At 43.7% G+C, this 24,362-nt stretch overlaps 1 protein-coding gene and 1 long non-coding RNA gene across 5 annotated transcripts; both read right to left on the reverse strand.

Annotated features, from left to right (window-relative positions):
* Nucleotides 1–5,007: 5,007 nt before the first annotated feature.
* On the reverse strand, nt 5,008–10,089 carry LOC125512393 (uncharacterized). 4 transcript variants are annotated; one of them, XR_015607983.1, is made up of 6 exons: nt 9,510–10,059; nt 9,325–9,419; nt 7,269–7,475; nt 5,719–6,177; nt 5,576–5,634; nt 5,008–5,281 (listed from the first exon to the last, which is right to left on the reverse strand). It is a non-coding gene; the product is annotated as an uncharacterized LOC125512393 (long non-coding RNA). The 4 variants fall into 4 exon arrangements; XR_015607985.1 differs by having other exon boundaries at nt 5,008–5,455; nt 5,719–7,475; nt 9,510–10,085; XR_015607982.1 differs by having other exon boundaries at nt 5,719–7,475; nt 9,510–10,079.
* A 1,798-nt stretch (nt 10,090–11,887) lies between these two features.
* On the reverse strand, nt 11,888–16,922 carry LOC125512394 (uncharacterized). Its single transcript, XM_048677487.2, has 7 exons — nt 16,768–16,922; nt 16,467–16,673; nt 16,345–16,385; nt 13,763–13,926; nt 13,530–13,632; nt 13,290–13,459; nt 11,888–12,856 (listed from the first exon to the last, which is right to left on the reverse strand). Exons 2-7 carry the CDS (start codon nt 16,649–16,651, stop codon nt 12,278–12,280), a joined length of 1,242 nt encoding a protein of 413 aa, XP_048533444.2. The 5' UTR covers nt 16,652–16,673; nt 16,768–16,922; the 3' UTR covers nt 11,888–12,277.
* Between the last annotated feature and the right edge of the window lie 7,440 nt (nt 16,923–24,362).

Genomic DNA, 24,362 nt, shown 5'->3' on the forward strand with positions numbered 1-24,362 from the left:
TATCTATGGTCCCTTCATCATGAGGCTCATTGAGAGGGCCTGGGCACAGACTTATCCCAGAGTGCTGCTAGAAACTGGAGAGTTGGTGTCCCATGAGATCAAGCGTCTGAGGAAGAAGGACAACTGGTCAGCGCCTCACACAGGGGGTCCTTCTGCTACTGCTGCCACGGGAGGCCCGTCTGCTGCTGCTGCCATGGGAACTGAGGGTGAGGCTGCTCCTGATGCCCACGATGAGGACTTTAGCCACTCCAGTGTAGAACCATCTTGGGCCCAGAAGCTCAAGCGCAAAATGAAGAAGCTCTTCTGCATGGAGTCCCATGGTCAGTACATGACTCATGTGGCGGAGAAGAATGCCAGGATGCGCCACAAGGAGATCATGCGTCAGTTGGGAGCCACAGTTGTCAGTGGGTCTGAGGGACAGATCACTGAAGAGGAGGACTGGATTCATCAGAACTGTCACTGGACCGACTCCGATGCCGAGCATTTTTCAACCCACGATGAAGATGCAGAGATGTGATGTTCATGACCTTCCTCGCCCATCACCTGGAGTCGTAGTGTCCCTCTCTGCCCTTTTTGGTGTCTCGATGCCAAAGGGGGAGAGAGTTTAGGGATTTGTGTTTGCGAGTGTGTCTTTGTGTCGTTCGTTTGCTTTCTCGTTGTTGGTTTTGTTTGGTTTTGTGCTTGTGAGACCTAAGTTCCAGACATATGGTGTAAGACATATGCTACCTTTGTTATCTTATCTATGTGTTATGCACCTCGGTATCTTATAGCTTGCATGCTTATCCTATCATATATGTTGTTCTCATATATCTTGCTTAGGTTGTTGGTCTCTAAAATATAGGGGGAGCCGTGATCCTAGTATGTGTGCCGTGCAGTCCAAAGCACTTATCTAGTGTGCACAACATCTAGGGGGAGCCTGTCTATTTTTTAGAGGAATGGGTTCTCTTGCATTCTATGTCATTACTCTTTTCTGTGCAAATCCCGTATTGTCATCAATCCACCAAAAAGGGGGAGATTGTAAGGGCATATTTATCCCTACGGTGTTTTGGTGATTGATGACAATGCATTTGCGGACTAATCGGGTGCTTTGAGTTCTTTCAGATATTCATCCTTCAGCACGGAACGATTATTTCCCCTCGGCGCTCTACTCAAGACGGTGTAGCTTCTTTCATGACTTTGTTGGTGGACTAAGTTTCGTAGTAGCCACCGTTCTATCAAGAGGGGATCTGCTTCGGTATGGTTTGGGTGGAATCAACACGTACACGTCCTTCTCACACCCACCGTTTCTTTCCACCTCACTGGAGCTTCTCTTTTCTTCCCTGTGTGTTTTCCTGGACCCAGCGGTAGTACCGCAGGCCACAGCGGTAGTACCGCTGAGGCTCACTAAGCGGCAGTACCGCTCCTCGGAGCGGTAGTACCGCTTGATGGCCTCAGCTGCAGTACCACTGCGGCTCCGTGCTCCTACCGCCTCGACCCTAGTGCGCTCTTTCTCGTGTCTGGGCCTTACGGCACTAGCTGCAGTACTGCGGTAGTACGTCAGTAAGCGGTAGTACCACTCCTCGGAGCGGTAATACCGCTTGATGGCCTCAGCCGCAGTACCGCTGCGACTCCTTGCTCTTACCGCCTCGACTCGAGGGCGCATTTTCTCGTGTCGGGTTTTGCGGTACTAGTTGCGGTAGTAGTGGCGGTAGTGCCGCTTGTGAGCGGTAGTACCGCCCTGCCTCCGCGGTAGTACCGCTCTGGGTCCCAGCCCCAGCCCCTTCTCTTCTAGCGCGGCAGTACCGCTGAGGGGGAGCGGTAGTACCGCTTATGAGCAGTAATACCGCCCTGCCTCCGCGGTAGTACCGCTCTCTGCGGGGTTGAGTGGGGGGTAACGGTTGGATTGTTCCCCCCACTATAAAAGGGTGTCTTCTTCCCTTCCTTTGACTTACCTCTTCCACCATTAAATCTCCTTTATTGCTCCAAGCTCCATTTTCGCCCGATCTCACTCCCTAGCCAACCAAACTTGTTGATTTGCTCGGAAGTGGTTGAGAAGGCCCCGATCTACACTTCCACCGAGAGATATTTGATTCCCCCCACTAATCCCTTGCGGATCTTGTTACTCTTGGGTGTTTGAGCATCCTAGACGGTTGAGGTCACCGCGAAGCCATAGTCCATTGTGGTGAAGCTTCGTGGTCTCGTTGGGAGCCTCCAATTGAGTTGTGGAGATTGCCCCAACCTCGTTTGTAAAGGTTCGGTCGCCGCCTCCAAGGGCACCAATAGTGGAATCACGGCATCTCGCATTGTGTGAGGGCGTGAGGAGATTACGGTGGCCCTAGTGGCTTCTTGGGGAGCATTGTGCCTCCACACCGCTCCAACGGAGACGTACTTCCTCTCAAAGGGAAGGAACTTCGGCAACACATCCTCGTCTCCACCGTCTCCACTTTTGGTTATCTCGTGCCTTTACTTGTGTAGCTTATTTGTTTCATATATCTTGCTTGCTTGTGTTCCTATTCGTGTTGCATCATATAGGTTGTTCATCTAGTTGCATATCTAGACAACCTATTTTGATGCAAAGTTTAAATTGCTAAAGAAAAGCTAAAAATTGTTAGTTGCCTATTCACCCCCCCCCCCTCCTCTAGTCAACCATATCGATCCTTTCAGTATGCATCTCATCTGGTTGTGTAAAACTCGATGAGGTTTTAGTTCAGTTCATCATAGTTACGTCAATGGCTTTGTTAGTCAACATTTCAAAGTATCATCCGAAGACTTCAGTTTTTATCTATGATCCACAAAAGTGAAAATATAAACATATAATAAATGAAAAACTCATATACAATATATATTCATTGGTCAGCTGCTAGATGCGAGCATGTGACCTTTTTAACCAGAGTGATTTGCATCACACTTTTTAGTAGAGTAGTTCACATCTAAGTTTCAATAAAGTGTAGGCTTACCTGTAAATCATTTGTTGGTAATTATTATCAAGAAATGACTTGTTAGTGTATGTAATATTATTTGCTATAAAAAAGTATGTCATATTTCTCTCATAGCAAACAATCGCCTTTACCTAAAAAAGCAAACAACAGCTCCATTTTTTTCTTGATTAAAAAAGCTATTCACTCTCTCACCCCATGACACATTGCTCACACTCACATCTCATTCCCCCGGCCTACTCTCCCCGCCACGGCCTAGCCGCCGCATCTCTCCCCACCATGGCTTCTCACCACCTACGCATTGCCATGGAATAGTGGAATAACAAAGTGACGAAATAATTTAGAATGTGCTTTGAATATGTGACTTTTTTTTTCATTCACCTAGCATCAACTAATTTTCTCTCCCATTCATAATTCATTTTCAACTTGGTAATCATCGTGTCTACTTAGCCGCCCTTTCATTGTAGGAATACAAAAGTGACATCTGTCTCTTTACCCCCTCCATCCCCTCCACCTTCATTCTTGCCACCATGACCAAGGACAGGAACGTTTGACTCTCGGATGTAATTACACCCGAATTTAAAAAAAATAGTTGTTTGTAAGAAAATAAAAAAATCTGAATTTTTTTTGCGAACAAAGTAGATTTGTTGTTGCACTCGTCTAAAATCTTTCGCGAAGAAATGACTTCCATGTTGTTGTGGACGAAAAAACAAATTTGTCACTATACATGAGGTACTGTTCATACTATTGTCAGAGAATATTTGTCATTTTTGCCGAAGGGTATTTCATTACAGAATATTTTTGTACAACAGAAACGACAACTCAAGTTTGTTGGGTTTTTTAAATGATTGACTTTTTTGAATTGTTTAAAAATAAAATCAGGTATCAGGTATAATTACCACCATGTTCCAAAGGGCATTTTCCCATGCCCAATCACTATTTTCAAAATCTTACACTGCCACAAATTATAAACTTTTAACGATTTCTTTTGATCTCTTTTTTGGTGTTTAGTCAGTTGAGCATTCCCTCTTTTCATATTTTATTATTTAATTTAGTAGTCGTTCTCATCAGCAACCCTTGCTCTAGTGTTATTGTCAGTTCAAAGTCCGTCGTATCACCTTTCAAAAGTCTGTCATCTCACCATACCATCGCGGACCCCTTTTTTCAACCGTTATTAGACTGCGACAAACATAACATTTCTCTAACAAGAGAAGAGTATTGAAAAATTAATAATGCCTCCATTCGAAACTACGAGGTGTAATTTGCCATATAATTAATCAAATAATGTGCACGAGTAGTTTATATTACATAATATAGACATAGCTACTTCCTCCGTTCCTAAATATAAGTCTTTTAGAGATTTTAGTAAGGACTACGTAAGGATGTATATAGACATATTTTAAAGTGTACATTCACTCATTTTGCTCCGTGTAGTCCGCATTGAAATCTCTAAAAAGACTTATATTTAGGAACAGAGGGAGTAGATTTCTATTCAAGCTCGCTTTCATATGATTATGTTTTGTAACCACCAACTAATTTTTTTAAGAAAAATTATAGGCAAAGTATAAATTTAGAAAAGCTAAGTACAACTTGTATTTTGAAAATGGGGGAAGTACAGTATATCCACGCAAATCAAACTTAGTACCCCCTTTCATGGTACATGTGTTGCACACTTCATAAGCACCAACAGATGTATGTCACACCTTCATCATAATTTAGGAAATTTTGATCATAAATTACAGGCATGATCCATAGTTATTAACTTACATATAAAATGAGTAAATTTTACCAAAAAGTTTGAAGTCACAAAATATTATTAACAGTTAAATCATATCGAAATAAATGCCTGCTCTATCACAAAAAATTCAAAATTCAAAATAATAAGATACTTTAACATTATTATCTATCTTGCTACTGCTGCTCATCTCACTCGAAAAGAGTATTCACAAATGATAATACTTCTGCTCATATCTCTTCTAAGCAACCTGATCAACATTGTAATCAATGAGACATCCTTGGTGCTCAAAAGGTGAAGTTCTCCTAATACTTCACTCCTTGTTTGCTTTAATGATTGGCACATAATCAAATCAAGGACTGCTAATCTCTTGGGCATATATCAGATCAAACAAGAGGACATTCTACACAATTGTTTCCCTCTTACTAAAACTGAAGGTAATGGCCTTCGAGTGCTTTTTCGCACACTTTATCTGCTACCAACATGTGCCTACAGTGGAAACATATTTTGGCCCCTTGTCTAGCTTACAGCACCCGTTCCTTACCACCCACTTCGGCTTCTTCGGCTGCGGGGCCACTGGAAATATCTCAAGGAACGCCTGCACCCTGGCTCCTTCAGTTCAATGGTGGTACTGTTTTTCATGAAAATACTTGTATTAAGATTGAGTTAATGCTGATCTTTGTTTGGCTTTGTGCTATTTTTTTGTCGAACCTTCATCCATAGCACAAGAAAGGTTGTAATTCTTAGCTGATGCACTTCTCTAACTGAAAAGCTATGTATAAAAATGACTGGTCCTAAGGTACTCCTGTTATCATTCATCCCGTCAAAACACGACTAAATTGCTCCAGCTAGTTTTATGATAATTACACATGAATAAGAAGGTGTAAATGTAATAAAACGGTATGAGCACAGATGGTATATATACCTCGTTGTGGTCATCGTCCTTCTTGAGGCGAGTGGATCCCATCCTTAGATTATGTCCATCTTCGATTAGTAGAGAAGCAATATCAATATCTCAATAAGCGTTTTGAATCTTTCAGACTTGATATTCAGTTAAGAGTGGCGTACATGGCTGAGACGACAACATGGGCGGCGTTCATCTCACCGTTTACTACCTTACTCGAGCAGTAGAGAAGCACTATCAATAGTCTTGATAAGCTTTTTCTGGATATTTCATACATAATAGTTCACAAAGAAGGGCATGGCCAAGGTGACATCACAGACTTGATATTCAGTTAAGAGTGGCGTACATGGCTGAGACGACAACATGGGCGGCGTTCATCTCACCGTTTACTACCTTACTCGAGCAGTAGAGAAGCACTATCAATAGTCTTGATAAGCTTTTTCTGGATATTTCATACATAATAGTTCACAAAGAAGGGCATGGCCAAGGTGACATCACAGTTGGGTACATGTCCCTGGCTATTACCACACTCCAGCTTTGTTTTGTTTCTCTGACCATCAATGCCACATAAAGATAACCACAAGTGTCACATCTTCACTGTGACCACGCGGCAGTCCAGGAGCCTAACCAAAATATCCTCAAGCATGAGTACAAGCCATGACCGCTGCACTTTCTTATACCTCATATTAATAAAACAAGAAAATTGTAGTTTGGTGCAGCTAGGATAGATAACATTGGTACTTTAGTACTTTCCACTTAGGGTTTTTATCATTTTTGCCACTAGTTGTGTCCCACTACTCAGTTTTGCCATTAGAAGTTACAACTACTAAAAAATGCCATCGATCCGTGAGATGTTTGCTCAAAAATGCCATCGTTCCGTTAGATGTTTCCTCAAAAATGCCATTAGACATCGTTATTTTCACATCAAACTCATTGACCATGTTATATGACAAAAATAAGCCTAGACCCACATGTCAGTTCTCTCTATCTCACAATGATAAGTGTGGCCCCACTTGTCCGGAGTAACCAAGCGAATAATTTTATAGAAAAATAAGAACGTCGTTGGGATCAAGTGGGCCCCACACTTTATTGTAGTAAGATAGAAGGAGAGCTGGCATGCTGGTTCATAGGTATTTATGTCATTATAACATGGCAAAAGAGATTTGAGATCACAATAATGGTGTCCAGTGGCATTTTTGAACATATGTCTAACACAACGATGGCATTTTTGAGCGGTTGAAATTCCTAGTGGCAAAACTGAGTAGTGGGAGACAACCGATGGCATAAATGATAAAAACCCTTCCACTTAACATGAAAACTGCACAAATATATAGAACAGAAGAACCTTTGGCAGGAACAAAATAGGATAGCGAAAAATCAGTTGATAGGCAAATATATATAGTTAAAACATAAACAAAGGTTTGCACCCACTAAAGGAAACAGAGTAGGACGGATGCGGTAGCACCATTTGATATGCATTGACAATAGTTCATTTCAGAGTGCTAGGATTTGAACGCCATGTATAAAACATCTTCACAAAATAAATTTGGACCGATAATAATAGCTTTCAGTCTGGAAACAAAAGGATTATAACCTTCAAACTGTAGCTTATACGGTACACATCTTGCTAGCAGGAGCAGGACTAAATTTCTAGCTAATATAAAACTATGCTGTAAAACTAATGATGGAATAAAAACAGGTGTCAGGGTGGTACCTTTATGCATCTTGCTCGCAAGTTCAGGATCATACTATAACTCTTCGCAGAGATTTTGGAGGCTTTGTTAGGAGCAACAACTAAATCAGTACTAAAGAATTTTGCAAGCCTATTTCTGTATGCTTGAGATTCGATATCTGAGATGATTGCTTGTGCTTCATGCTTCCCTGATCCAAATATATTTCTCAGATCATTCAAAGGAATAAGCTGCAATTTTTAATCACAAAAATATTTATGTTAAGATACTAACGTATAAGAACACTTCGATGGATAGTAATATAAATTTTGGAAGACAATGCATCATGTATTTAGAGTCTCACAATCAACCCATCTTATGAACTCTTAAAATAATAGGGCAACTCACAGCTCATGTACCGTTGAAAAACATATGGCAATTTGTGGTGATAGACATCTGCACTATGGTAGCAACAATCAAAAGAATCGACCAGCCCTAAGAAAACATCTTATGCAAACATTGCAGGTGCTCGTAAGAAAATGTCACTAATCTTCACATACTCATCCAATTTAAACATGAACTGCAGCACCATCTGAATTTTATTATCTTTGTAAACAGGCAGTCTTCATGTCTTAAACCTGTCCTTGAATGGATAAATTGAGTATACAGGCGTTTGCTTTTTATCATTATATATCATAATCAACAATCATCTGAACGGTAAGGGTCAATATAGATATGATGGATGACACAGTGATATGACAGAGGTATTTTTTAGCTGTATCTCCTTCGTACCCTCCCCCCTCTCAATTCGCTCTCTCAAAAGCAGGATGCGCAACAGAACAATTCACTCTCTCAATCTCTCCCTATCCCTGTCTCTCCCATTCTCTTCTCATTCTCAGTCTCAAAATTACTCTCAATCCAACTGAACCAGCAGCCTGCTCAGTAGCCGCAACCCTCATCTGTCCCTCCGCTCTCATTTCTACCAACAACAAAACCATCCGCAATCAGTAGCCACTCTGTAACACTAACAACAAAGTTAGCTCAGCGACAACAGCTAGCACGAGTGGATCACACCCCGTCGTCTCTGCCACCGTGGGGCTTGCCACCTCTCCTCGTCTTCGCTTGTCTCGTCTCCCTCACCTGTCCCGCAAAAAACTGTGCGGCAGCTCCGCTACAAGGCTTGGCACACATCCCACACCCACCAAATGGGGCGGCCATTCGCGACCTCCACTTCCTCGTGCTCCAAAAATAACATTGGGCTCCAACTGAGCTTGAAATATTTAAAAATATGCTTGATTGGCTCAAACTAGCTCTCAAAACTATTAACATCAACATGGATTGTTGACATAGAATACAACATGTGATACCAATGTTAAAAGGGATATGCACGTACATAAGGCAGAAGGTTTACCTACCATGAACTTAGAGTTATATCATGCTATTGTTCACTCGTATATGAGTGCATGTTTATTGAACTGATTAGTGTTCTACTTCATAGCATAGATGTTACTTCTACTGCTTCCACGAAATGGCACGAGATGATTGTGCCATTTCTCATTACTGGAATATATGCTGACTAACTGTTAGTGAGTAAGATATATGTAACACGTAGCAAACCCCCTAAAATGTACATTCCTTCTTCTTTATATCATCACACTACAAAAATATCAGTGCAAAATAAATAAATAGAAATCTATGTAACAAATTGGATGGCATCCGCAACTATTCTTGTAACTTAGCAAGAAAGTATGTGACATATCATGTTATATATTTGCTTCAAGCCCACAGAACATGTTGTATATTGCCCAAGTCTTCCGGTAGGAATATTGCCTATCTAAAAAGTGCCGAAAACAATCTTTGTTTTGTCAAAATAACTACTAATGACATGAATCAAGAGGTCATCAAAACCATGAATGAACATCTCCGAAAATAAAATTTCATCAGATAGTATATCAGAAAATATTGCTTCCAAGTATAGAATGTGTTCTAGGTAGCATATGAATCTTCATGTTCATTAGGAGGTCACAAATCAGCGGGGAAAAAAATTGTTGGATGAGAAAGGATAATGCACTTTTTTTAAACGCTCAAAAGATATCTCACCATGTGTCGGATGCTTCAGTGCAGTGCGGAGCTTGCACACGAGGAGAACATTATCGGCAGTCGTCCTCGATCTTGCTCGGCCATATAGGACAGGTCTGAGTAGAGCAATGACAAGATATTAGACATGTACGTCACCATGGCAACACAAATCAAGAGAAGAACATGAGGCCATGGTCGGCTCGCACCTGATCTAGATGCATCCGTCCAATGCTCAATCTTCAACCGCCACGACCACAGAAATCAAGATCAGGTGCGAGCACCTGATCTGGAAGTGTCCGTCCTCATCCCGGCTTCCACATGGCCCCTGCGACGCTACCGCCGCTTGACCGCAGCCCGTGTGCCCAAGCGCTTCATGAGTCGCTGCTAGTCATGGCCGAGCGCGTTGGCCAAGGCCGAGACACACCGTGCTTGGGCTGCATCGCACGGCCTCGACGAAGGCGAGCGAGGCGTGGCGTCGTGCCGTGGGTGCGTGGTGCCGGAATCAGCGTCGGCATTGGGCGGGGCGGGCGAGGCGAGGCCCTGTGGCCGCGACGACGGGGGTGAGTGGGGGCGCGGCGGCACATACATGGAGGGCCGGGCCGAAGCAGAGGAGCTGCCGTAGGGAGGGCAGCAGGCAGGGAAGGAAAGAGGCGAGGATAGGGGTGCGGTGGGGGAGGACATGCTTAGGTTTCATTGGGTCTGTTTGGTTTTCTCTCCACCGGTTTATGTGTTACGTATGTGTGTGGGGACGTGGTGAGGAGGTGTGGAGGGGTGGTGTTGGTAGTGGGAGGTAAGACGGGGAAAAACCAGACGAAAAAAAAGCTTGATGAAAAAAGACCGTGAACGGAGACTACCAACTCCTTCATTGAGAATAGAGATTTTCGTAAAATTGGTTTTTTTTAATTAATGTGATTGAGCAATTTTTCTTAAAATTAATTATTTGTTTTCTAATTAATTTGATTAAGCGATTTAACGTAAGGTTAATCAATTTGGATTTGATCTTTAGAGACTGATCGTGATTGATTCTACATTATTAAATAACTTGTGCCAGCATGGATAGTTCTGACCCGTTCAAATTTTTTTTATTGTGTGAGAGGGTGACGCGAAAATAAACCGATAAAGTGAGGAAGGAGAAAAAAACCCTAAAAAACCAACGAAAGTGGGAGGTGGATAAAAAACCCCGAAACGAAGACTACCAACAGGTGCTTGGAGTAGAACACTTAGGCTTTGTATAATGGGAGGTGCATAGAGAAATGCTTAAAAAAATAAATTGGGTTTTTCTGAAGCACCGGTGCCTATTTCTACATGAGAGACACTTAGTTAACCGTCTATCCTGTACAAATAAGCACTGGTGCTTAAAGAAAGCCTGATTTATTTCTCTAAGCACCTCCACTAAGCATCTCCCATTGTACAAGGCCTTAGAGAACCAATTGCCAAAGACACAACAGGTGCTTGGACTAGAACACTTAGGCTTTGTACAATGGAAGGTGCTTAGAGAGATGCTTAGAAAAATAAATCGGATTTTTCTAAAACACCGGTGCCTATTTCTACATGAGAGACGCTTAGTTAACCGTCTATCCTGTACAAATAAGCACTGGTGCTTAAAGAAAGCTTGATTTATTTCTTTAAACACCTCCACTAAGCATCTCCCATTGTACAAGGCCTTAGAGAACCAACTACAAAAGACACAACAGGTGTTTGGACTAGAACACTTAGGCTTTGTACAATGAAAGGTGCTTAGAGAGATGCTTAGAAAAATAAACCGGGTTTTTCTGAAGCACCGGTGCCTATTTCTACATGAGAGACGCTTAGTTAACCGTCTCTCCTGTATAAATAAGCACTGGTGCTTAAAGAAAGCCTGATTTATTTCTCTAAGTACCTCCACTAAGCATCTCCCATTATACAAGACCTTAGAGAACCAATTGCCAAAGACACAACAGATGCTTGGACCAGAACATTTAGGCTTTGTACAATGGGAGGTGCTTAGAGGGATGCTTAAGAAAATAAACCAGATTTTTCTGAACCACCGGTGCCTATTTCTATATAAGAGACGCTTAGTTAACCGTCTCTCCTGTATAAATAAGCACTGGTGCTTAAAAAAAACCTGATTTATTTCTCTAAGCACCTCCACTAAACATCTCCCATTATACAAGGCCTTGCCAAAAACACAACACGGCTCATGGCACCATCAAATGCAAGAGGGTGGCGAGGTATGCCAAGTCCATCATAATTCTTTAACCAGTTACATTACTAAGACCTCTGGATTTGGAACGGAATGCTTGAGACCCATCAATGGATAAAGGAGGATATTTATCTTTAATTATTCTGGGTGTAAAAAATAAACAGGACATTTTGGGTTGGCCGTTGGAAATGCTTTTTCAGAGTGAAAACAAGTCGACAGAACAGGGGCAAATGTTACCAGACGATATATCAACGATAATCAAATTTGCAAACATTATCAGTGCCACAAGTCATAAAATCATTTTCCTTTACACCCAGAACGCATTCCTGGGTTCCGAAGATTAGCAATGACTATATACATAACCTACCACATCAAAATGCATCAAACAGCCCGCCAGAAGCATAAACCAAACAATTTAAAGGCTTCCCTACATATAAGCTCAGATGGCAACAGCTAGCTGCTTGCAAAGACGATCTCTTACAGCACAAATATAGTTCTATCAAACCAATATTGTTCCTAACACGAAAGGCTTTGTTTTCAGGGTCTCCTAACGCTCTGCATATGGAAACTAAAGAATACAACACAGCTTTAATCTGTAGCCGCTACACCAAACTACGGGCAGGCTCAGCAACAAAGATTACACTTGTCCCCGGTTACGACTTTAATTCAACAAAACCAAAAATGTTCTGATGCCTCTGATTAGGTAACTCAAGATGAATGCCCAACTTCTAGGAGATCCCATGGAGATGAGTGCGCTTATTGCATCCTAGAAAAAACCACAGGGGTTTACACTCATTTCCCATAGGGATGGTACCTGCTAGAGCCCCGACCACCTGCACTCCCACCACCACCTGCAGCACCCCCCGCCCCTGCTCCTGCTCCTGCTCCCCCATAACTACCATATCCACCAGCACCGTAGCCACCAGGAGCGCTGCCACCATAGGCGCCGCCACCGTAAGCACCCGCACCATAGGCACCGCCTCCGTAAGCACCCGCACCATAGGCACCGCCTCCATATGCTCCGTATGCACCATAAGCACCACCGTACATAGAGCCACCATAGCCACCACCAAAACCAGATCCATATCCAGCATTGCCTCCATAGGCGGCAGCAGCGGCGGCGGCGCCATAGCCTCCTCTACCATAACCATATCCCGTGCTATCATAATAACTTCCTGCAGCAGCAGATCGATGACCAGCACCATAGCCATAGCCACCGCCGCCGCCACCGCCGCTGCTACTGCCACCACTAGCAGCAGCTCCACCACTACGGTAAGAACTACGGTAACCACCACCACCAGAGTGACTAGATCTCCCATTGCTACTGTGATCACCTCCATGTTTCTTTGGTTCAGCCTTCTTTATTTCAACCTGCGAAGAAAATTACTCTGATTGTCAACTAAAAGCACATCAAGCTAGCAGCTTAATTTGAGGGTAAAACAAATAATCTTCTATCAGCAAGTAGATGCATCTGAGATAAAAGTTTCCAATCCATCTGGCACGGCAAGAAAATACCAGCAATGCATAAAAATGTCTAAATACAAAAAGGACATGTGCAATACAGTGGCAGAAATAACCACAAGAAGATGAACCACAATCAGAAGCTTTTAGACCACTTTGGAGCACAATCAGATGGGTGCAGAAATCCTCATGCTCGTTTATCTCTACTATCCCTACCATACATATTTGCTACTCCCACCATTCCATAATTCTTGTCGTTTATGGAACGGAGGGAGTATTAAGATAATGGAGCTCAGGAAGAACTACTGAATAAAAAGATTTGGAAATGGGAGAAAATACAGACCTGCTTCCCACCAAGATCACGCATTCTTCCCTCAGATATGACCCTTTCAACAGAATCCTCACTTTCAAAAGTGACAAAACCAAAACCTCTTGAACGCCCAGTGCTGTGATCCACCATTATCTGATGTTCAACCACGTTGCCATACGAGGAGAAGTGATCCCTCAAATCATCTGAAATTACAAAGCTTGAAGTTTTACCATAACCGAAATAGGTTCAAGATTGGTGATTTGCAACGAATACCTTCGGTTAGTGTCGAAGGTAGCCCACCAACAAAGATCTTTCTTGTCTTGGGGCCATCTTTTGAGGACATTTCTTCCCTCGGGACTGTCCTTTTGACTTCAACCTGAATAGTTCATAAGTTGAGAGAGATACAGAGAAGCTGAACGCTCCAAATCAACTGTGCAACTATTAACTAAGAATAAAATTTACACTGAGGTCCCACATAACGGCCAATCTAGATTAAGATATCCTACCGTTCTTCCATCTATATTGTGTTCATCCTCCAAAACCTTGTCTATTACAGATGGATCAGAAAATGTAACAAATCCAAATCCACGAGGCATCTTAGTATGCTTGTCCTTCATAATTACAGAATCAGTTATAGCCCCATACTTCCCAAAATGCTTGGAGAATGATTCTACATACAAACAAATAAACCATACACAATTGTCAATTGGGGAAAGAAAATTAACTTGATTGATAAAAAGAAACCAGGGAGTATTGAAGAAATAGCAGTGTTTGTAACAAGGTAGAAACGTTTCATATAAAAGCAGTAACAATAGCTAACCTACTCAGAAACCAAGAGCACCAATAGACACACAAACAGTACTAGAAAAAACCTGTTCTTAAAAACTGACTCATTCCTACCTTCGTTTAAGAACTATCAGTATATTAATGCATGAACCAAATCCATATAACTGAATTCAAAGGAGACTACTCCCTCCTTTCTGGTTTATAAGGCTCAATTCAAAAATCTCACCAACCAAGGTAGATGATGAGTGGTGGAATATTTTTTGTAGTTTGCAAAAGTACCCAATTAATGCTCTTGTTTTCCTCAAAAAATTATGTTTACGAATGCATTAATTGCAATGCATGCATGCATAAAGTGCATGCATTGGTCAGTTTTCTCTTAATACTTGCATGCAATGATTTAATGCACCTTGAAGTCTGAACATGTGATGGGGAACAACCAAATTGAGCCTTATAAAATGGAAAAACTAAAATTTTGAGATAAGCCCTATAAACCGGAAAGGAGGGAGTACTGTGCAACATGCGAGAGTGAAAATTTCTAACATAACTAATAAAGAAGAAATAAAGGAGATGCAAAGATGAAAGAGAGTTGTTCTTGCCCAAGCATCTTTCATCCAAATATATGTAAGCTATCAATAACAATATAAACCTAAGACAGGATGCAGATAGATACGGTTAAATGCACTGACCACAGATTTGTTGATCTTCTGTATAACATACCATAGTCTTATATTAAACAAAACTAAAAATTAGACAAGACATGATTCATAAGTGGTTCAAGTATTAGTTTGCAAAAACTAGGAAGGTGTTTGGTTCACCAATTTGTAACATCATCTGTTTACGCTGGTAAGGGATAACGATGAATCTTGTTTGGATCGACCCGGCTGTAATGAGATAACGCGGTATCAGGTCCCAGCCTAGTTGTAATCTCATTACGCCCAATATGACGTGTAATCTGAAACCATCGCACGATGCTTCTCCCGTTTGCTCTGTGGCCTCCGCATGAAGCGCCACGAACACAGTAATAATCTGATCTCACCTCTCCCGCACCACATGCTACCATCCCACGCGCCGCCGCCTAATTCATGTCCGCCATCACTGGACATGTTGCCGTCGACGGCTCAGCCAGCGCCACGGCAGAGGCGTTGGTGCACTAGTACATGCTGGCCGGCTGGCTGCACGAGGAGGCCGGCCGGAAGCTGGTGGTGGACTGCGCCGGTAAGGGCGTGGTTTTCGTGGAGGCCGACATGGACATCGCCGTCGCCAAGCTCAGCAACACGAGGTGCCCGCCATTCCTGTTCTTCCGAGGAGTTCATTGGCGACGACAACGTCTACAGGGCATCGCCGCTGGGCGTGCTGCTTGCCGCGGTCGCCGACAAGCCCCTGGTGTCCGTGGTCCACCAGACTTCCCACTGCATCAGCAACGTCCCCGTGTGGCACCCCTCTGCATCAGCAATCACGACCATGCAAGACCCAGAGAGAGCCCTGCCGTGGCTGCTCCTTTGAGATTTGTTAGTTTTTTTCTTTTCTGAAGACGAATTGATTACGTTACAGTCCGCTACCAAACAAGTTCGAGTTTCATTCGTTTACGTCTACGGTACTGGCGTGCTGGTAACTCCATTACCTTTACGTTTGCGATGTTTCTCTCAAACCAAATACCAGGACTAACCCCTCAAGCAAAAGTGATCGAGCTAAAAGAATTTTCTGTTAGGATGGGATTACAAACAAATGCAATAACCCAACTATAATGAAACCTGAAAGCAACAGTGCAAAACAAAGTATAAACAGCTATCCTTTGCGAGATGTTAAGAACCAAAACTGTTTCTAAGTACAAACAACTGGACCAGTATGCACATGAAAGTTTTACAACATGTTTACCGAGACATCACTTTTTCCTGTTAGCTGATTGACAAAAGATTAATAGGTACACATTCCAACCACACACATTATTGAAGTAATTTGCATTACTTACGATATTACCAAAACGTGCAACCCCCCCAAAAAGCATATGAATAGGATCAATCTATCATAGCTACACAAATCCTCAAAATGTAAAACAAGAATTGACCACTTCTGGATATCTTAACATCCGCGGATCTGCCATTAGAAAAATTGCAGCAGTGTATTAAAAAAACACTACTTCTAACACTGAGATGAACGGCATGTCTTAGCTAATTTTCTCTTCAGATTTTCTTCAAGATGAAGAATCTAACAAAGGCTGGACAATTAAAGATTGGCCTTTGAACGAATGTAACAGCCCTAGACATGAATGAAGTAGAAAGAAAGAACAAGAGCCGTCTTATACCTTCAGTTGTCTCCCATGCAACGCCTCCGACGAAAATCTTCCTGCAAAGACTCCAAGCATCAGTATACACAAACACTAGTCGAATCCAAGACAAACAAAAAACAATAGTTCCAATCACTTACCCCGACGAGTCACCGCCCCCAGCCCTCCCGTCATCCCCACCGGCGTCGCCATAGCCGCCACCATCGCCCCCATCTCGCCGCCCCCTCCGCCCCGGGCGGCCCTCCTCGTCGACCTCCTCCACTTCTTCGACCTCATCCTCGTACCCGTTCATGGCGTGCTGGTTGTCCTCCGGGTACCCCGCCATGCCACCAGCTCGCAGCCGCCGCCTGCAACAACCAGCGGAATCTGAGCGCCCACACGAAGCGGAAAGGAAATACTAGCCCGCGGCCGGGGAGAGGGCGCGAGGGGCCGATGGATTACCTCTGCCGGAATCGGGGCAATCTGGTGGTAGGGTTTGTGGCAGGAGCAAACCCTAGGAGCGCTGCTTCTGGTGCGGGTTTAGAGGGGGAGGGAGGTGGGGAGAGGAAAAACGGAGGCGGCGCGAGGTCAAGTCCAACGCGGAACCGGCTCCGGTGGCCTTTATAAAGTCGTGCACGGGAGAATGAGCAAAACGAAAAGGGTTTATTCCTTTTTTTCTTTTTCTTTTTTTCATCAGGAAGTGCCTCTTGGACCTTAGGATTTTTCTTCATATATATGGATTATTCCTTTTTTTAGGATAAAACCATTGCATTACTCAAGCAGGAATGAGTTCCCCCTACACACACAAGGTATTTTTTTTTGCGGGGATACGGAAAAGATGTTACATCGAGAAGAACATTGTATTAAAGATCAAAGAGAGAGAAATCATCTAGCTGCTAGCCATCGGCCCGTAGGGCTGTGGTGAACTACTCACACATCATCGCAAGGGCATCAAGATTGATGTAGAGCCCCTCCGTGATCGATTCCCCCTCCGGCCAGATGGGATCTCGTGAGAACATAAACTTGTGGCGGCGGAAAAAATATTTCGGATGGCTCTCTGATGTTAGGGGAATATTTGAGAATTTATAGAGGCGGAATTAGGTCAAGAGGTGCCACGAGGGGCCCACAAGCCTGGGGCTCTCCCCCCACCCCCCCCCCTCCCTGGGGCCGAGCTTGTTGCTCATTCGTGGCTCGTCAGGTCTTCTCCCGAACCTTCTAAGGTCTCTTCTGGTCTAGAAAAAATTAATCCAAAGTTTTTTCTCCGTTTGATATTGATTTCTTTTTTTTGAAGTAAAGCAAAGCTTTAACATTAACGGTGTCCAGACAAATCGCCCTGGACACAAGCCACTATCGTGGCAGGTACAGCAGTGTTCTACCTCACACAAACGACCCAGAGTAGCGAGCTCATGGGCAACAGAATTGGCCCCTCTCCTACATGACGCTATTACATGATGAGAAAACCAAAGTTTCAGTTGGAGTTTGATGTCCTCGATGACTGCCGAGTAGGCCGACGAGTCTGCCCTTCTCAGGTCCATTGCATCCGCAGCAAGCTGGGAGTCGGTTTCAAATATCACCCTCGTCATACCAAGATCGGCCGCCAATGCAACACCATGAGCCATGGAATAGATCTCTGCACCAAAAGCATCTCCTACATGTTCCTGACGACCTGCACGAGCACAAATGACAGTACCCTCCGAGTCCCTCGCCACCACACCCCAACCTGCATGATGTTCCCCAGGCACTACCGAGCCATCGACATTTATTTTAACCATGTCCTCCTGAGGCGGTCTCCATCTAGTGTCACACTGTTTTCCGAGGTTCTTGGAGAAGATCTGCTGGTATTCTAGAGATAAGCTGTGAGTGCGCCGCGCCACCTCCTCCGCGGACTAGGAAAGATCGCCCTCCCTGAGTTTATTGCGATTGCTCCACCACAACCACCAGGCGGTGAGTATGCGTATTCTTTTCTGCTCATCGATTCTCCACAAATAATTCATCATTTCATGTACTGATGTTATGTCCTCCATCTTCCTCCTCTCTTCTTCCAATGACAGGCCCTCCACAGATCTTTCACCACCTTACATTTTATGAATAGATGTGCTCCATCTTCTGCTGCCCGTCCACAGAACAAACACGCAATATCTTCAATTGGTACACCCCTCCTTGCCAAGTTTGTTCGCAGCGCCAACGACTCATGTTTAACGCGCCATGCAAACATTTGTAACTTCCTGGGGCAGGGGAGCTTCCATATGCGTTTCCATGAGTCATCTTGGCACGCATCCAAGTTGCCCAGCACCGTAGTGCTGCTACCTGCTCCTCCATCTTGTGCCATCCTCTCCAGCTGCGTGTGTAATTTGTATGCACTTTTCACCGAGTGCTGTCCTTTGGGGTCAAACTGCCATGCAATAAAGTCCTGCACCCCCTCCCGGATTGGAATCTGCAAGATACACTCCGCATCAACATGCCAAAAGGTGTCCCAGACTAGTTGCTCATCCCAGCTGCCTGTTATTGGGCTGATCAAATCACAGACATACTCCAGAATGTTTCCACCCCGTGGCGTGATTACTTTCCTTGCCCACGGCCTCGGCAACCAAGGCTCAGTCCAGCGCTTGATATTAGTGCCATCACCAATCCGCCAGACATATCCCTCCCGCACAAGCTGCACCCCATGGAGAAGGCTTCGCCACGAGTAGGAGATGCCGTCCTTTGGCTCCGCCTGAAGCACATGGGAGTCCGAAAAATAGCGTGCTTTCAGAATTTGGGCACAGAGAGAATCCGGATGCTCAATCATCCTCCAAATTTGCTTTGACAACATGGCAATATTGAAGCCGTGCATATCTCTGAACCCTAGACCGCCTTGAGCTTTGGATTTTGTTAGTTTATCCCAACTAATCCAGTGGATTGTGTTCTCCTTATCCTGCTGCCTCCACCAGTAGGACCCCATTAGCGAGCTCAGCTCTTGGCAAAACGTTTTAGTGAGATAGAAACAAGACATGGCAAAGGTTGGAATAGCCTGAGCAACAGCTTTCACAAGAGTTTCTTTCCCGGTCTTCGCTATCAACTTCTCTAGCCACCCGTACATACGTCCGGCCATAGCTCCCTTAATATACGCAAAGGCTTTCCTCTTGGATTTCCCCACATGTACCGGCAGCCCAAGATATTTCTCATTCCAGTTCTCGCTCACGATCTGCAAAGCCCCTTTCACCCGGTCTCTGTCGCATGCTTTAGTGTTAGGGCTGAACATCACTGCAGATTTTTCAGTGTTAATACATTGCCCCAAGCAATTTTCGTACAGCTCCAGAATGTTCCTCATAGCCACAGCTTCCTCCTGATTTGCCTTCATAAGTAACATCGAATCGTCCGCAAAGAAAAGATGTGACACTACCGGTGCCCTGCTGCAGACCTTGATGCCACTAATCTGCCCACTCCGTTCGCCCTCGTGAAGGAGAGCTGACAAACCTTCTGCGCAAATAGCAAATAAGTATGGGGACGCCGGATCCCCCTGTCGCAGGCCCCTCGACGGACTGAATTGCTGGGTAAATATTGATTTCTTGAAAAGCCAGAAACAAGCAAAAAAACAGCAACTAGCACTGGACACTAGGTTAATAGGTTAGTCCCCAAAAAATGATATATATTTGCATATAAAAATCCAAGATTGATACTATAATATTATAGAACAATCAAAAAATATAGATACGTTGGAGACGTATCGGCGCCTCCCAAGCCTGTGGCTCCCTCGTGGACTTTCCCGGCTATGTTTTCTCCCAGATTACTTGTCCTGCACAAAAAATCATTATATATACTCCTCGCTCTTTTGGACACTTCATCGCAAGTTTCTCCTATGTTCTTGTTTCGGCCTATTTTTCTAACAGATCTAGATCGCCATGGCTCCTCGAAGGCTCCGTACCAAGCACCGGATCGTGCAACCTTCACCGGGCAAACGTCCTTTCAGCGAAGCGTATTACGAGTAGTCGTCCAGAGTGGATGACACCGTCGAGCGGGAGCAAGCTAAGGAGGTCATGGGAAGACGGACCCATGAAGAAGGAAACCAACCCATGCCCACAGAAGAGGCTACAAAATAGGGAGACGTCCTGCAAACCCTTTATCATAATCTCTCTCCATTTGAAATTGATACAATAAAGATCTTTGAAGCAATTTGTGCCCAGAAGCCATCGCTTACTCATGAGGTCATCGTACTGGAGGAACAAAACCATGCTCTTCGAAGGATTTACAATAATTTGGGGTACTTATTGAAGCTGAAGGAAAAGCCTACCACCTCATCACCACCATCACCGAAGAAATACACTTGAGTACATGAGTATGGACACCACCCTTGGCTTGTTCCAACTTTGGGGGAGGTGCCCCGGTATCGTATCACCATCACTTTTATTATCTTTACCTATCCTAGTTTGATGCTTAGCTATTTCGTGATGACTATCGATTTCGGCTTTCGCTTGAGGACAAGCTAGGTCTAAGTTTGGGGGGGTTGATACGTCCATTTTGCATCATGTTTTCCTACTGTTATTTATTATGTTTTGGATTGTTATTTCACTTTATGATGCAATTCTTATGCCTTTTCTCTCTTATTTTGCAAGTTCCACATGAAGAGGGAGATTGCTGGCAGCTGGAATTCTGGACCGGAAATGGCTACAGCAGAGATAGCTATTCCGCACAACTCCAAATGACCTAAAAATTTAGGGAGAATTATTTTGGAATATATAAAAAATATTGGCGGAAAAAATACCAGGAGGGGGCCACCAGGGAGCGACAAGCTCAAGGGGCGCGCCTTATGAGCCTGTGGCCCCCTTGTCGGGCTTCGGGTGCCCATCTTCTGTTGTACGTGGCCATTTGCCCTAGAAAAAAAGAATACTTTCGGGAAAAAGCGCCGCCATCTCAAGGCAGAACCTGGGCAGGAGCACTTTTGGTCTCTAGCGGAGCGATTCCGCCGGGGAAACTTCCCTCCGGGAGGGGGAAATTGAAGCCATCGACATCACCAACGATCATCTCATCGTGGGAGGACCAATCTTCATCAACATCTTCACCAACACCATCTCATCTCAAACCCTAGTTCATCTCTTGTATTCAATCTTTGTCCCCAAACCTCAGATTGGTACTTGTGGGTTGCTAGTAGTGTTGATTACATCTTGTAGTTGATGCTAGTTGGTTTACTTGGTGGAAGATTAAGTGTTCAGATCCTCAAGAATATTCATTATACCTTTGATCTTGAACATGAGTATGATTTGTGAGTATTTATGTTTGTTCTTGAGGACAAGAGAGAAGTCTTGTCATGATTAATCATGTGATGTTGGTATTCGTTCGATATTTTGATGATATATTATGTTGTTGCTTCCTTTAGTGGTGTCATGTGAACGTTGACTAAATGACACTTCACCATACTTAGGCATAAGGGAAGGCATTGTGGAGTAATAAGTAGATGACGGGTAGCTAGAGTGATAGAAGCTTAAACCCTAGTTTATGCATTGTTCCGTAAGGGACTGATTTGGATCCATATGTTTCATGTTATGGTTAGATTTATCTTAATTCTTCTTTCGTAGTCGTGGATGCTTGTGAGTGGGGGTAATCGTAAGTGGGTTGCTTGTTCAAGTAAGAACAATACCCAAGCACCGGTTCACCCACATATCAAATTATCAAAGTAACTAACGCAAATCAACTAAACATGATGAACGTGACTAGACGACAATTCCCATGTGCCCTCGAGAGCACCTTGCTTTATATAAGAGAACTTTCCAGCTTGTCCTTTGCTATAAAAAGGATTGGGCCACCTTGTTGCACATTGTTACCATTGTTACTTGTTACTTGCTATGAATTATCTTACTACAAAACTATCTGTTACCGTTACTTTTAGTGCTTGCATGAAATACCTTGCTGAAAGCCGCTTATCATTTTCTTATGCTCCTCGTTGGGTTCGACACTCTCACATATCGAAAGGACTACGATTGATCCCCTATACTTGTGGGTCATTAAATACCTTGTCCCTTGACTTACCAACAAGATGTTTTGTGACTCCATGAACTAGTGCATGATGTTGAAGTTGGTTGCACAAGTTCTTGCCATGAATGAGTATGAGTGAAGTTTGTTGGCGGAGTCACCCTCAAGAACTCTCTAGTTCTTCTTCCTTGGCACCCACATCAACTTGGTGGAAATCTTCGGAGTTGTAGTTGTACTTGATGAAGTCTTGGGAACCCACTTGACCAAGACTTGAGGTGGTTCTTCAAATGAGTCAATCTCTTGTTGAAGCTTGTCCTTGCCTTTTAGATTGTGGTCTTGTGGTGGAAGATCATCTTGAGCCTATGTCCCCTTGAAAGAAGTAGGATCATACTTCTCTTGTTGAGGAACAAACTTCATCTTGGGGTATTGATCTTCTTCCCACTCAACTCCATTGGCATTGAACTTCCGTTCAAAACCAACACCTTGGTTCTTCCAGTGCCTTCCTTGCTTGCGAACAATCTCATCAAATTGCTTACTCCCGACAAGGCTCTTGTAGACACCATTTTCTATAATTCCTTTCAATAAATTGTTTTCTTGCTCAAGTCTAACTTGGCTAAGAGAATCATTAGTGGAATCAATAGAACTACTAGAAGTAACAACATTAGATTCAGCATTGTTATTGTTATTACTAGAGGTAGAACCTTTCTTACCCTTGTTACTAGTTTGCATAGATTTAACTTGTGGCATAAAGGTAGACAAGAGAAGACGTTTGGAAATGTAAGAGGAACTCTTCTTTCGAAGATCATCATTGATAGCTTTTAGATGCTCATGTTGTTGCTCTAAATTTAGCTTCTCAAAGCGTAGCTTCTCATGAGTTCATAGGAGCTCTCTATGATCCTCTTGAGTTATTTCATGAGCTAACTTAAGAGTGTTTAGTTCTTTAGTTAAACACTCAATATCCCTCTTAGCATTTCATCCGTTTCATCTTGACTATCATGATTACTAGCAAGTTCATTGTAGCTTACATCACTAGATTTATTAACAATCAAGTCATCATCACCTAGCAAATCATCCTCATCGCTATTAAACCCAAGGTACTCGGGGTGTTATACCATGGGGCCTTTAGCCATGAAGCATCTTCCAATTCCTTCATTTGGAGTTGGAGGATACGAGAGCAAGTCTGGAAACACCTTCATCTTGACTATAGTTGGAGTTGGAATGACAACTTCTCTCGGATTGGTTGTTAGAATCGGAGTTAGAAACCAATTCACCAACATGAGCTTGATGTCTTCTTATAGAGTAGCTCTTGGTTGACTTGTCTTTCCTTTCTGAATCCTTGCTTCTTCGAGAAGGTTGTCGTTCATAACGATCATCTCTAATCCTCTTCCTCTCTATGAGGTGATTCATCTCTTTTACTCTTTCTTCTAGGTGATTCGTCTCTTTTCTCGTGAGGTGCCATACACTCATTAGAGTTGTTGGGGAACGTTGCATGGAAAACAAAAAAATTATACACACATGCTATATCTATCCATGGAGATGCATAGCTAGAAGAAGGGGAGAGCATCTACATACCCTTGTAGATCGCTAAGCGGAAGCGTTTATCAACGCAGTTGATGTAGTTGTACTCTTTGTGATCCGATCACGATCCAACCGATCTAGTGCCGAACGGATGGCACCTCCGAGTTTAGCACACATGCGTCTTAATGACATCTCCTCCTTCTTGATCCAGCAAGTGGGAGAGGAGAAGTAGATGGGATCACAACCAACACGACAGCGTGGTGGTGATGGTGGTAGTGCAACATCGACAGTGCTTCGCTAAGCGTCGCCGGGACGAGGCGGTGGAACTACGGAGTAACGAGAGAGAGAGGGGCGCCAAGGGCTTGGTCCGTCCTCTTGGGGCGCCCCTCCCCTCTATATATAGGTGTAGGGGCGTGGGAAACAGCCCCTCCAAGCCCTAGGGTGCAGCTAAGGGGAAGAGGACTTCGACTCCAAGTCCAATCCTATTCCTACTAGGACTCCTTCTTTTTTTGCCTTCCCTAGCCACATGGGCTTTTGAGGACTTGGTGCGCCTAGCCCAATAAGGCCAGGGTGCCTCCCTGCAGCCCATGCTA

This window comes from Triticum urartu, chromosome 6A, assembly GCF_056163025.1.
Source record: "Triticum urartu cultivar PI428250 chromosome 6A, HENAU_Tu73, whole genome shotgun sequence".
Classification (NCBI taxonomy): domain Eukaryota; kingdom Viridiplantae; phylum Streptophyta; class Magnoliopsida; order Poales; family Poaceae; genus Triticum; species Triticum urartu.